This window comes from Lichenostomus cassidix, chromosome W (genome assembly GCF_008360975.1).
Source record: "Lichenostomus cassidix isolate B80296 chromosome W, HeHo_3.0, whole genome shotgun sequence".
NCBI classification, from domain to species: Eukaryota; Metazoa; Chordata; class Aves; order Passeriformes; family Meliphagidae; genus Lichenostomus; species Lichenostomus cassidix.
In genome coordinates, this window is record NC_139510.1 from 7,500,940 (window position 1) to 7,515,117 (window position 14,178).

The 14,178-nt window shown below is 46.8% G+C and overlaps 1 protein-coding gene across 1 annotated transcript; it reads left to right on the forward strand.

Annotated features, from left to right (window-relative positions):
• Window positions 1-11,075: 11,075 nt before the first annotated feature.
• On the forward strand, window positions 11,076-12,249 carry LOC146425423 (endogenous retrovirus group V member 2 Env polyprotein-like). Its single transcript, XM_085041456.1, is given in 3 exon segments — window positions 11,076-11,079; window positions 11,715-12,029; window positions 12,032-12,249. Coding segments are annotated over 3 exon segments (537 nt in total).
• The last annotated feature ends 1,929 nt before the right edge of the window (window positions 12,250-14,178 follow it).

The window sequence follows — 14,178 nt, forward strand, 5'->3', positions numbered from 1 at the left end:
CATCTGGGCTGCTGAGATTTGGCAGGACATCGCCGCCCGGGCAGAAAAGCTGACCGTGAAAGTTCGACACGTGGATGCACATGTACCTAAGAGTCGGGCTAATGAAGAGCATCGTAACAACGAGCAGGTGGACCGAGCTGCCAAGGTGGAAGTGTCACAGGTGGATCTGGACTGGCAGCACAAAGGAGAATTATTTCTAGCTCGTTGGGCCCATGATGCCTCTGGTCATCAAGGGAGAGATGCGACATACAGGTGGGCTCGTGACCGAGGGGTGGACTTGACCATGGACAACATCTCACAGGTCATCCAAAGCTGTGAGACTTGTGCTGCAATCAAACAGGCCAAGCGGGTGAAGCCTCTGTGGTATGGTGGACGATGGTCAAAGTACAGGTATGGGGAAGTATGGCAAGTTGACTACATCACACTTCCCCAAACCCGCCAAGGAAAGCGCTATGTGTTGACCATGGTGGAAGCAACCACAGGATGGTTAGAGACCTACCCTGTGCCTCATGCTACTGCCCGGAACACCATCTTGGGTCTGGAAAAGCAAGTCCTGTGGAGACATGGTACCCCTGAGAGAATCGAGTCTGACAATGGAACCCATTTCAAGAATGGCCTCATAAGCACCTGGGCTAGAGAACACGGAATTGAATGGATATACCATATCCCCTATCACGCACCAGCTGCCGGGAAAGTTGAACGGTGCAATGGACTACTTAAGACAACTTTGAAGGCACTTGGCGGGGGAACCTTCAAAAATTGGGAACTGAACTTAGCAAAGGCCACCTGGATGGTTAACACAAGGGGTTCTATCAATCGAGCCGGTCCTGCCGAGTCCGAACCTTTGCACATAGTGGATGGAGATAAAGTCCCTGTGGTACACGTAAGAGGTTTCTTAGGAAAGACTGTTTGGATTAGTCCTACCTCAGGCAAAGGCAAACCCATCCGTGGAGTGGTTTTTGCCCAAGGATCTGGTTATACTTGGTGGGTGATGAAGGCAGATGGGGAAACCTGTTGTGTACCACAAGGAGACCTTATCTTGAGTGAGAACTCTGTAGATGGTAATAGAATAAGGGGTGGATAATGTCCTAGGTTGCAATATAGATGTAGTTAAGTATTCTATTACCACCAGCTGTGGGCCGTTAGCTGCTATCACCTGCTAATGACCCACTCCGGATGACAGGCAATGGGCCATCCGTTAGCTATTATCAGCTGTTAACGACCCACCCCGCATGACAGGCAATGGGCCATCAGGGACCCACCGTGTGACTCGTGGACTTATCTCATCCCATTGTGGGATGCTCTGCCCAGGGGGGAGGAACCAGGTGTTCCCACGTGGATATAACCTGGCCTTGGAACTGCCTGAGCTAGCCCTGTCTACTGGGTTCCCAGAGGACGAGAGCTACCACTGGATCTTCAGCTGGAGACTAGACCTTCACAGGATCACCGCTTCAACTGGACTACTTCAGTTGGACTGCTACTACCACCCTAACAGGGTGTTAGGTTGTATCTGACTTTGTCAGTGCTTTTCCTTGTATTATTTCACTTATTTTTAATTTCAATATTGACTTGTGATCTCCCACTGGTTTGTTTTCAAACCAACACACTGGGTATGCTGTGACCACTGTCTCTAAGGTAATTGAGTCAAATTCATTACCTGTGGGAGCTTCAGCACAAAAAGCTGAGCTGATAGATCTAACCCAAGCGTTAGAGCCAGCCAAGGGAAAAATCATCAATATTTGGACAGATTCCAAATATGCTTATGGGATTGTCCATGCTCATGGCATGATTTGGAAAGAAAGAGGACTCTTAACAGCTCAGAAGAAAGTTGTCAAAAATGCAACCAACGTCCTCAGACTCCTGGAAGCAGTGAAACTCCCATCACAGGTGGCAATTATGCATTGCCAGGGACACTCTAGAGGTAACATTCTCCCTGAGGAAGGTAACAGATTGGCAGATTATGAAGCTAGACTGGCCGCTGAAAAAATTGAGACACTAGTTGTGGCAACACAGATTCTTTCCCATGGGAACTTTTCTTCTTTCTATGTTTTATGAATAAAGATAAAGTTTTTGTGTTATTGAAACAGCCTTTTGGATACAGGCGGTTCATGCCTGGGCCAATCATCCCAGGGAGAGGGTTAAATTGGTCCAATCCGAACGGCCCGCTGATGTCTATATAAAATTGCTAAATAAATAATAAAAGGAGATCTTTTGCTATCACCCGAGAGCGCACGGCTCTTCGCTCTGCTAGCGGTCCAACAGCGACATCTGGTGACCACCTACGCGTACTGCAGGCAACGAAAGATACACCGCTCCGTCCCGTGCCTCCCATGCCCGCCGCGCGGCGTGGCTCGGTTTCGGCATGGTGATGGGGTCTCAAATGCCAAAAGACGAACTTTTGCGAGCCTTCTTGGAGGACCCCTGGGGTGATCCAGCAGCCACAAAGACACAGCAGCTGGCCCGTGATTTACTAACGTGGGTGTCCGAGAATGCAGTCCCAGGAGTCTGGGACATGGACATGGATTGTTCTTTGTGACTCAGAGTGGGAAAGTCTTTGTGCAAAGAGATGATATTTGGAGACCAGAAAACTATCCATCTGCATCGAACATGGCGAGAAATTTGGGACGCATTAAGGGGACAGGAATTTTACAAGGCAGAGATAGAGGTTTTAGGTCTAGAGTCTCTGCTTTCGGTCGATGAGCGCCACATGAAAGACGCTCTGACTCAGACTGACCCTGAGGTTCCACAGTCAGCAGCAGATGGAGCCAAAAAGAGCAAATATAATTCTCCAAATGCTCTTCCCATACGCAGTTATGTCCACCCAAATGAACAGCTGGTGGAGATGCTGAAGAAAGAAGGGGCACGGGCCGGCCCCAAGACACCAGCGGAGGAGGGATTTCCCCCCCCCGCCTCCACGAAATGGTACGGCCCCTTCTCCTCCCCTGCCCCAGCGAAATGGTACCGCTCTTGCCCCCCCCGCGGGCCACCGCCAGAGGTCCCAGCAGCCGATTGGGCTGCCTCGGGAGCAGGGACTGAGAGTGCAGGCACGGGTGATGTGGCCACAGTGTGGGCGGGACAAAAACATACCTCAGTTCTCTCCAGAAAAGCTGCGGACTCGGGCGCACGGGTCCCTGCCGTGCAGCTGGCCACACCCGGTGCACGGGACTTGGCCACTCCACCGGCCACAGCCCCCGTGCGGCTTCTGGTCCCAGTCACCATGTCGGCCAGGCAGGGACCAGAAGAGAAGCCTCCAGCGGGCAGTGCTTCTGCTGTGGAAAATTTGATTGACATTTCCACAGAAGCCATGCCGGGGAAGGCTTCCTGTGGCTTTGAGCCTCTGCCAGATGAGCCCCCTCCATATCGGCTTTTAAAGGATTTACTGGCCGAAGTGGCCAGAATTCGCCAGGATATGGCGGAGCTCTGCTTGCGGAACGTCCAGAGCGCAGGCTGGACTGGGGTGGAAGTCTCTGACCCAAGACCCCAGAAGGGGTCCGGGCTTCCTACCGCGGCAGCAGCCAACATGGCGGCAGCAGCGGCGTGGGGACATTCAGGACACAAACAGGTACTGGTCCCTCTGACGGGTTCAGTGGCAAATGCAGCCTTGGCACAGTGCGCTGATCCAATATTAGCTGATGTTGTGCCGGCAAACTCGGCGAACGTGCCTGATATTGCCGTCTTACTCTTGCCCCTCCCCCAACCCCATCTCTGCACCGTTTTTCAGCACAGATACTGCATCCAGCCAGACACTGTCCTTTGTGATAGGGCTCGCAGATAGCAAGCCTTACACTGATGATTCAGACAGTGACGAGGAGGAGTTCCTCCCTCCTGGGCAGAAGCTCGAGCTGGCTGCGAAAACGAAAAAGCACTGGGTTCTGAGCAACCCCTGGAGACGCCACAGCAGTGTGGGCATATTCTGCCAATGTGACTCCCTGCATTTCTGGGAGTCAGTCAAGCAGGGCGGGCTGGATGCAGGACACTGGGAACTTATAGAGAGATTAGGGATGCCAAGACGACGGCAGGGCTGTGAAACTGCTACGGCAGGTCAGGGTGATGCTAGCTTCCTACAAGGAGACGCTCAGGCTTTTCCGGTGTTTGTGCCTGGCCCAGACTCGGAGGAAAGGAGCAGGCATGCTGCCATTGCGTGGAAGGTGGTAAATGACCTTTCCTCCAAGGTCTCAATGCATGGGATCTCTTCTCCTCATGTTATGCAACTTCTTAGAGTGATAAATAGTGATTTGCTTGCTCCATTTGATATTACATATTTGGCTCAAGTCTTGTTTCACCCCGTGCAATACGGAGTTTTTGAGGACAATTGGAAAATGATGGTTGAAAAACAGATAAAGGACAATATGTCCTTGCCTCCTGAGGCCCCTAGGTGCATGATTGGGACTGATGTCCTTATGGGTAGAAGACATTTTACTAACCCCAATGTCCAAGCTGCTTGGGATCCTCGGATTCTGGAGAAAGCCCAAAAGCTCGGTATGGGAGCTATTGTAAAAACTATAGAGATGATCGCCCCACAAACACGATACTCAAAAATACATCAGGGGCAATCTGAGCTTTTCCTGACCTTTGTAGAGAAGCTAGCAGCAGCTTTGGAAAAGCAGGTGGAAGATAGTACATTGAGACAGATATTGTGCAAGCAGTTGGCAAGAGACGATGACAATGACGAGTGTAGAAGGATCATCAATGCCCTACCAGGGGATCCTTCAGTCACAGACATGGTACAAGCTTGTGCTAAGGTGCGGGCAGACAGTCACAGGAAATCCGTTTTTGCTGCATTTCTGTCGCCTGGTCGGGAAGCCCCTGATCAGGGACAAAAACAGCCCAAAGCTGGGAACAAACGGAAATGAGTCAAATCAAAGCAGAAGGAAAATTCGGAGAAAAAGGAAAATTTGGGAACTGGGATTCCTCAGTGCGGGAGGTGTGGTAGGCCAGGTCATTGTCCAGAATATTGCAGGTCCAAGTACCATGCAGATGGTCAACCCCTGTCGGGAAATGTGAAGAGGGGTGCAAAAAGGGGGATTTTCCGCCCATCAAAACAGTTCCCCCAGAACAGGGTGACGACACAGGTCTATCCAGTCATTGTGGAGGCAGCACCCAAGGCTCAGCCCGAGTCAACACCTACACTGCAGCAACAGTCATCTTAGAATCTGGCGATGCCCATAGGATTCCCTTGGATGTGTACGGACCCCTAGATCAGGGAGTCGGTGCACTGCTTGTGGGAGGGCCTGCGGCCACCAGCCAAGGGATCCTTGTTCTTCCAGAAGTTATAGATGCTGATTTCAAAGGCCAGATTCACACTACAGTTTCCACATCAGACCCCCCTGTCACCATCCCTGAAAAGAATCACATTGCTCAATTGTTGCCTTTTGAGTCTTCTGTTCCCAAGTGTCAGGGTTTGACCCTGGCTAAAAGCTGACATTCCAGCTCTCTCCTGCTGCAGACGTGCAGGAGAGGGGAAAGGAAAAAAAACTGTAAAAAACACAAACCAATCTCATGAGTTAAGTGAGATAGGACACTGGTAGGAGGACGCATGGAAGAAAGGGCAGACAGGCTCTAAACTTAAAGTTGCAAAGTGATTTAATTACCTAATCGAGTCGGAGGATAAATGAGAGGCAAAAATAAACTTTTCATACACTATTTTTTTCACTCACCCCCCTCCCTCTTACGAACTTATTTTTTATTCGCCCCCTTTCTTCCTTCCAACCAACAGCTCGGGTAGGGGGGCAGGGTGTTGGGTATTTTCTCAGACCACAGAGCAAGTCCATAAATCTATTTATCACCACAATTCTTCTACTACAAATACTCTTTATCTCTACTTATCTCTCTCTCTCTCTAGACAGTTTCTCTGCTCTCACCCCCCACCCTCTTAAGAAGCAGTCTCTCTGCTCATCCCCCCTTCCCTCTCTCCAAACCAACAGCACTGGCAGGGTAAGGGGTGTTCTCTGGTCAGTCCATCAGGGAGAGGGGTCCTCTACTTAGCCATGGGGTCCCTCCCACGAGAGACAGGTTTCTGGGAACTTCTTTGGCGTGGGTCCAATCTCACGAGCAACATCCTGCCCGAATTCTGCTGCAACATGACTCTCTTTGTCTATAAGGTGCAGACTCTCCTGAGCCAAGGCCAAGCTGCTTCCATCTTAGGAGCAAGGCCTTTGTCTCCTATGCAAGACCTTTGTAACTTTAACTCTTTCGATGAGACTCTAACTGGATCACAGCTTTCTCCAGGCATCCACCCGTTCCTCTGGCATGGGCTGTGGGTGAATTTCTGCACCCTTGTAGACTCCATGGGCTGCAGGGGGACCTCCTGCTCCCCCCATGGTCTTCACCACAGCTAGAAGAGGGTTTTCAGCCCCGGCACCTGGAGCACCTCCTCCCCCACCTTCTTCACTGACCTTGGTGTCTGCATGCTGTTTTCCCTTCACATATTTTTACCTCCACCTCCTCCTCCTCTAACTACAAAGAAGTGCGTGCTTACCTTATTTTGATTTCTTCTTAAATATGTTTTCACAGAGGCGCAACTAGCACCTCTAATTGGCCTACACTTTGCCGGCAGCATGTCCATCACTTTCAGAGCCATCAGAGATTGGCTCTGCTGAATTTGATTAAAAACTTCCAGAACTTTCACTCAGGATACACAGGAGCCATCTTTGTGCCACTCCCCACCCCTCAGACACTTCCTCAGGCCTACTACAACAGCTTTTGAGGGGTTTAAATTTCTCTTAGATGTTAAAAATACTTTGCTGATGTTTTGGGCCAATCAAAACCACCACACCAGGGTAGACCAGCAAGTTGGCGGAGGTAACAGCACTTAACTGCTGGGACTTCCGCAGGTCTACTGGGCTGCCACCATCTCTAATGAGTCACCACAGATGACATGTACCATCATCATGCCGAAAGTGCATCCGCACGGAATTCAGATCCGGGGTTTGATCGATACAGGTGCTGATGCAACGATCCTTTCCTCCACTTCATGGCCTCCTTCGTGGCCTTTATCCCCTGTGGAACCAAATATCGCAGGGCTGGGAGGAACCACACAGAGCCAACTAAACGAACGACATGTGTTGGTGAAAGACCCGGAGGGACACATGGCCTCAATTTGGCCCTTTGTCACTCCAGCTCCAATTAACCTCTGGGGACGGGACGTGTTGGCAGCTTGGGGGGTGCAAATCTCGACAAATATTTAATAGGGGTCACTGTGTGCAAGGGCGCACTGTATTCCACACTATCTCTGCGATGGCTGACCAAAAAACCCATATGGGAACCACAGTGGCCCCTGCCAAAGGAGAAATTAGTCGCCCTTTGTCAGCTGGTTCAGGAGCAACTGAAACAGGGACACATTGAGCATTATACCAGTCCCAGGAATACCCCTGATTTCATAATTAAGAAAAAATTGGGGAAATGGAGACTGTTGAAAGATCTCCGGAAAGTTAATGCAGTGATGGAAAGTATGGGGAGCATACAGCCTGGCATGCCCTCACCTACAATGATTCCCACAGGGTGGGAAATCTTGATCATTGATTTGAAGGATTGTTTTTTCACAATCCCTTTGCACCCCAATGACAGACCAAAATTTGCCTTTACTGTGCCTGCAATTAACAATGCAGAGCCTGTAAAGAGATTTCAATGAAACGTGTTACCTCAGGGCATGAAAAATAGCCTGACTATCTGTCAATGATATGTCGCTCTGGCCTTGTCTGGAATCCGTGAGCAGTTTCCCAAGGCACTCTGCTACCATTATATGGATGACATCCTGGTGGCAGCATCCACCCAGGATGAGTTGCGGAGGTTACAGCCTCGACTGCTCAATGCCTTGCATTTCTATGGGTTGCAAGTGGCTCTAGAGAAAGTTCAACAACAGCCTCCTTGGAAATATTTAAGAGTCAAAATTTTGGATCAAACCATACAACATCAAGAGGTGCAGTTTTCAGACTCTATTAAGACTCTGAATGATGCCCAAAAATTGCTGGGTATCATCAATTGGTTACGTCCGTATTCGGGACTAACCAATGCACAACTTTCCCTGCTTTTTAATATTTTAAAGGGGGACTCTGATCTAAACTCACCTTGGAAATTGACTCTTGAGCCGTGACAGGTGCTGAATGAGGTGCAGCAAGCTGTTTCTGCTCATCAGGTTTATCGAGTAGATCCCTCTACTGATATCACTGTTTTCATTACTGCTCCAGACCTCCATCCTGCAGGTATCATTGGCCAGTGGAACAAACAATGGGATGACCCTTTGCATATCCCGGAATGGGTCTTTTTGCCCCATCAGCCAAAAAAGACAGCACCCACATTGTTCGAATTGATAGCTCACCTGATAATCAAATGCCGTTATCGGTGTTTACAATTGATGGCAGCGGATCCTGCAATGATTGTTGTTCCGGTATCATCGGACAACTTTGAATGGAGCCTTGTTAATAGCGCTCCTTTGCAAAGTGCACTGCAAAGTTTCTCAGGGCCGATTGCTTATCATCTGCCCAACCACAAATTGCTGCAGCTGGCAAATTCAATCAGTTTTACGTTGTGGCCAAAGAACAGTCAGGTGCCAGTTCATGGACCCACCGTCTTCACGGACCCACCATCTTCACGGATGGTTCTGGGAAAACAGGAAAGGCCATTGTCACCTGGAAGGAGGGATCTGAGTGGCAGGTGCTGAAAAGCCACGAGACAGGCTCTGCTCAGTTGGTTGAATTGAAAGCAGTTGCCATGGCTTTTCAGCGGTTCTCTCAGGTGCCTTTGAATTTGGTCATTGACTCTGCTTATGTAGCGGATATAACCAAACCTTTGGATTGTTCACTTTTAAAAGAAGTCAATAATGCAGAACCAGCAACCTCAAAATAACAACCAGAATGCAGAACACCAACCAAGTGATCCTTCTGATGATGACCAAGACACTGACCATCAGGAAGGCGGTCCTTCCACAAGCAGAGACTGAAATTTAAGTTTTTATGGAGTCAGAAAGCAAGGACTTTGAATGCATGTTTTAACTGAATTATAGAATTGTATGTAGAATTATGTTTTATAGATGCTCTACTCAGGGTATTGCTGGAGAGTCTCTCTGTCCACTTTAAATCAGCATCTGGTTTGGACTCTGTTCGGTGGCTGGCCACTGCCTGGCAGACCCCTTATCGGTTTTCCATCTAGGCTCTGTTTGGTAACTGGCCACTACCAAGCAGATCCTTCATGCTGATTCACAGAGGTTCACAAGCAATGCCTTCTTGTTCTTACATAAAAAGGAGGAGATGTGGCAACACAGATTCTTTCCCATGGGAACTTTTCTCTTCTTCTTTCTATGTTTTATAAATAAAGTTTTTGTGTTATTGAAACGGCCTTTTGGATACAGGCGGTTCATGCCTGGGCCAATCATCCTGGGGGTAGGGTTAAATTGGTCCAATCCGAACAGCCCGCTGATGTCTATATAAAATTGCTAAATAAATAATAAAAAGGAGATCTTTTGCTATCACCTGAGAGGTCTCGACTCTTCACTCCGCTAGCGGTCCAACAGCGACAAGTGGTAATTGCACTGATACCCACTCAAGTAGAAACTGGGCAACCAGTAAATTATAAGCCATCAGATTACAAATGGATAGAAGATAATAAAGGGAAACTTCTAGAGAATGGATGGGGGCAGTTAGAAACAGGCCAATTAGTAATACCTGAAAGAGCTTTGAAACACTTTGTGAAATCTGAACATGTTAAAACTCATTGGGGAGTAGACCCCCTTTACCAATATCTCAGAGCACAAGTTGCAGGCCCACATTTGTTAGAAGTCATTAAAGAAGTAACATCACAATGTGACATCTGTTTAAAGAACAATCCAAATATAACAGTTAGGCTAGAACAAGGAGTGATTGACAGGGGAACTTTTGCAGGGGAAGTATGGAAAATAGATTTTTCTGAACTCCCAAGAGAGGGGGGTTTCAGATATCTATTGGTGTTAACGGACACCTTTTCTGCGTGGCCAGAGGTGTTCCCTTGTAGAACAAACAAAGCTCGAGAAGTAGTAAAAGCATTGCTAAATGAAATCATCCCTAAGTTCAGAGTACCCAGAGAAATTTCCTCTGATAGGGGAACACATTTTTGTGCACAAATTGTGCAAGCAATCAGCAAAGTGTTAAGAATTCAGTGGCAGCTTCATACCCCCTACAGGCCACAAGCTAGTGGTCAAATAGAGAAAATTACCCATATGATTAAACAGCAAATAGCAAAAATTTGCCAAGAAACCAGTTTGTATTGGTTCCAAGCTCTACCCATCGCCCTTGTGAGACTCAGGGTGAAACCTCAATCAAAAGAAAAGGTTAGCCCATTCAAAATTCTTTATGGCAGACTTTATGAACTGAATGCTACTCATGATGAAAATTTGGCTCAAGTAGGCAATCAATATATCTGTGAATATTTAAAAGCAATAAACAAACAATTGCATCAGAAATTCAATACTGTGTTTGAAAATCAACCTAAGCAGCCAGATCACAAATTGCATGCAATTGATCCTGGTGACTAGGTATATGTTAAGAATTTTTCAGGTGATCCTCTACAGAAGTGGGACGGACCTTTTCAAGTCCTTCGGACAAGTTTCACAGCAGTTTGCATAAAAGAGAGACCTACCTGGATCCATTATACCCGAGTCAAGAAATCTCCTGTTAAATGATGGGCTGCAACAGCTGTTAATACTGAAGGACTATAACTGAAAATCAGCTGTAAACTATGAATACATTGTTATGCTTTGTTGCTTTGTGGCAAGTCACTATAACCTTCAATGCTAATAATTATGTAGCTTTGCTTAAATCCATAGTGAACCATACTAGAATAAGGGATTGTTGGTTGTGTGGACAGGTACAACAGTTACGCTCACCGTTGTTAGGAGTGCCCTCTAGTAATTGGACTAAGTTAAGCCCATATTCCCTGTATGAACATAAACACCAATGTGAGTGGTCAGGGTCCCCTATGGGAACACCTCCTTTTCAGTTAACGCTTGTCAATCAATCTGTTACTTTTATAGAATCAAAGTTTGCCAGACCCAATTTTGATCATTTTAACAACACTAGCAATTGGACCAAAATTGTTCTCCTACCATGGGTCTGGTTTAACATAACATTACTTGTGCCCTCACAACAATGGCATAACTATCTGTACACCAGACATACCAACAACCCCTTAATAAAAATTACAGTGAGTTGTGATTTGCCAGATGGTTATTGGTGGTTGTGTGAAAATGGAATAGCCCATAAGCAATTACCCGGAAATTGGACAGGACAATGTACCATGGGGTATCTTGTCCCGCACATACAGATGATAAATCACACTAGTTCAATTACAGGGATTGTTAGAGGAATTTGGAGACGAGTTTGGAAAAACCGATTAAATCGAACTGTACCATCCTGTCGCTGTTGAGCCGCTAGCAGAGAAAAGGACCCGGGTTCTCAGTGTGACAAGAAAAAGAGGACTTTATTATTTTGATTTCAGCTTATATAGACTTTTCAGAGGTCACCCAGATTGGTCAGTCAGAAACCTTCCCCCAGGCCTGATTGGCCAGGCCTGAACTGTCCAAATCTCAAGACACTGTTTTTAATAACATCCAAACTTTATCTTTGTTTATAAAACACAGAAGAAGTTTTCATGGGAAAGACCTGTGCTAGCCACACCATCCAACCCTCTAATTAGATATAACACAGGTTTTCATGGCTTTGTCAGGGCCTTATTATTTCCTCTAGGGATAGCACAGTTAGAAATGGCAATAGTGAATATCTCAGCAGAAATGGAAATAATTGCAAATACAACAGCAGATGCCATTGGACGGTTGCAAACAGAAGTCAATTCCCTAAAGGAAGTAGTACTTCAAAATCAAATGGCATTAGATATGATTACAGCACAAATGGGAAGAGTTTGTACACTAGTAAATAATAGTTGTTGTACGTATGTAGATGAATCAGGGCAAATAGCAAAAGATATACATGCAATCTGGCAACATGCAAGGGTACTTCATGAAGCAACAAAAGATGACACTTCTTGGACAACCCACTTAGGGGAAACACATCTTGGCTCCCAGATTTCAGTTGGCTAAAACAGTTATTCATGGGAATTTTGATTTTAGGAGTAATCATTCTCTCTGCCTGTGTATTCAGTCAATGTTTTCTGTGGTGTTGCAAAGGGGCTACAACTTCTTATGACTGGAAAAGTCACCAGTTGAGGCACAGAATAGAAAGAAGAACATATTTTTGAGAAATGCACTCAAAGACCTCAATATAACTTGTGAAAGAATTCACAAAGGAGCAAAGAAAGGGGGGACTTGATGCCTATATAATTTGGGTCAAAGTTACAAGATGCTTATATAGCTTGAGTTGTAAGATATCAATATAACCTGAATCATAACTTTCTATACCTATATAATCTGAATCATAACTTTCTATATCAGTATAACCTGAACCATAGCTTTTTGTGCCTATATAACTTGAATTATAACTTTCTATACAATGTAATGGCTAGTATGTGGTTAACTAGTTGCTTAATGCTGAATAGAGAAAAAAAGAAAAAAAACAAACCAAAACAAGCAAACAAAAAAAAAGAAACAAAAAACCTCACCAAGTGGATATCTTCAAAGGTGGACAAGTATAGCACTAATGAGAAATTGGCAAATGTAAAGCCAATTAGCCCCAGAATACAGAATTTAGACCAGTTAGAACCAGAGAGACCAAGGAACACCATTGTTGCGGTGCACGCCTGCAAGTTCTAGTGCTCAAGAGACCAGCCGCAGGGGGCTGTGACAGCCTGGACTGTTTAGGTCATGGAGACCTGTGGAAACCAACCATGAGCCCCTGTGGTTGAAGAAATTATTTCTAGAGACTTCTCCTTTGTTCCCTCTTGAGTTGTGTATCATTGGTTCATTTGAATTGTGTCCCTGTCCCTCTTACCTCTGACTGTCCCGGTTGGTCTGCGCACCAAACCACTCCCCTTTTCCTTCCCCATATAACCCTTTGTCACTGGCTGTTCGGGACTCGCAGCCTCCGGACTTCCAGCCCTCAGCCTGTCCCCGTCTCTCCATCCCTTCTCGCCGTCCTTGGACCCTCACCCGAAGACCCTCAAATAAATCCCTGGAAGCCTGCAGACTGCATGTCGTACATTCTTCTGTCCCACCTTGTTTCCTGCTCGCCTCTGTCCCCCAGGGACTCCGCAGACCGGTCAGTGAGCTTCTCTACCAGGGCACACCTGGCAGGTGCGCGGCGTGGTGGCTCGCCCTTTCTGTGTGGCTTCGGGGCGTGCCGCCTGAACTCGAAAGCAAGAAGCCACACACCATAACTGCACATGCTCCGAAGACAAAGGTGAAAAGTTCAGATGTGAAGAAGATTCTGGAAGCCTTCATCAGGGAGACCCCCATGACCACCAAATTGGGGAGGAGCAAGCACAGTGCAAAAGAACTACTTATATCCATGAGATCATGCTATGTAAATTAATTCCAGTGCTTATATAATGATGTTATAGTGACATAGTAACACTAAGCGAAATTTACTGTATAAATAAACCACAGCACTTGACAAAAGTGGGTGAGTTAGGTAGAGAGATCCCCCTCACCTCCAGAGCTGCAATAAACAAATACCTGCTCTATAGACACTGGTCTATGAGGTTTTATTTCCAGCCTATCTTTTCGGGCATCACAACCTTCACATCTCCAACAAGGACTTCCCTGTTTGTTAGTATGAGGTCAAGCAGCACATCATTCCTTGTGGGATCCTCCACTGACTGTGACAGGAAGTTGTCATCTATGCTTTCCAGGAACCTCCTGGACTGTTTGTGCTTTGTTGTGTTGCTTCTCCAGCATATGCCAGTGTAGTTAAAGTCCCCTGAAAAAAACAGGGCTTGTGTTTGTGAGGCTGCTTCAAGCTGTCTGTAGAAGGCTTCATCCACTTCCTCCTCCTGATCAGGTGCCCGGTAGCAAACATCCACAACAGTGTTACCATTACTGATCTGCCCTTTTATCCTAACCCATAAGCTCTCAACTCACTCATCATCCATCCCAAGACAGAGCTCAATACATTCCAAGTGTAGCCTCACAGAAGGCAACTCCACCACCGCACCTTCCTGGTCTGTCTCTCCTAAGCAGTGTGTAGCCCTTCATGACAGCATTCCAGTCATGTGAGCTTTCCCACCACATCTCCATAATCACAATGAGATCAAAGCACT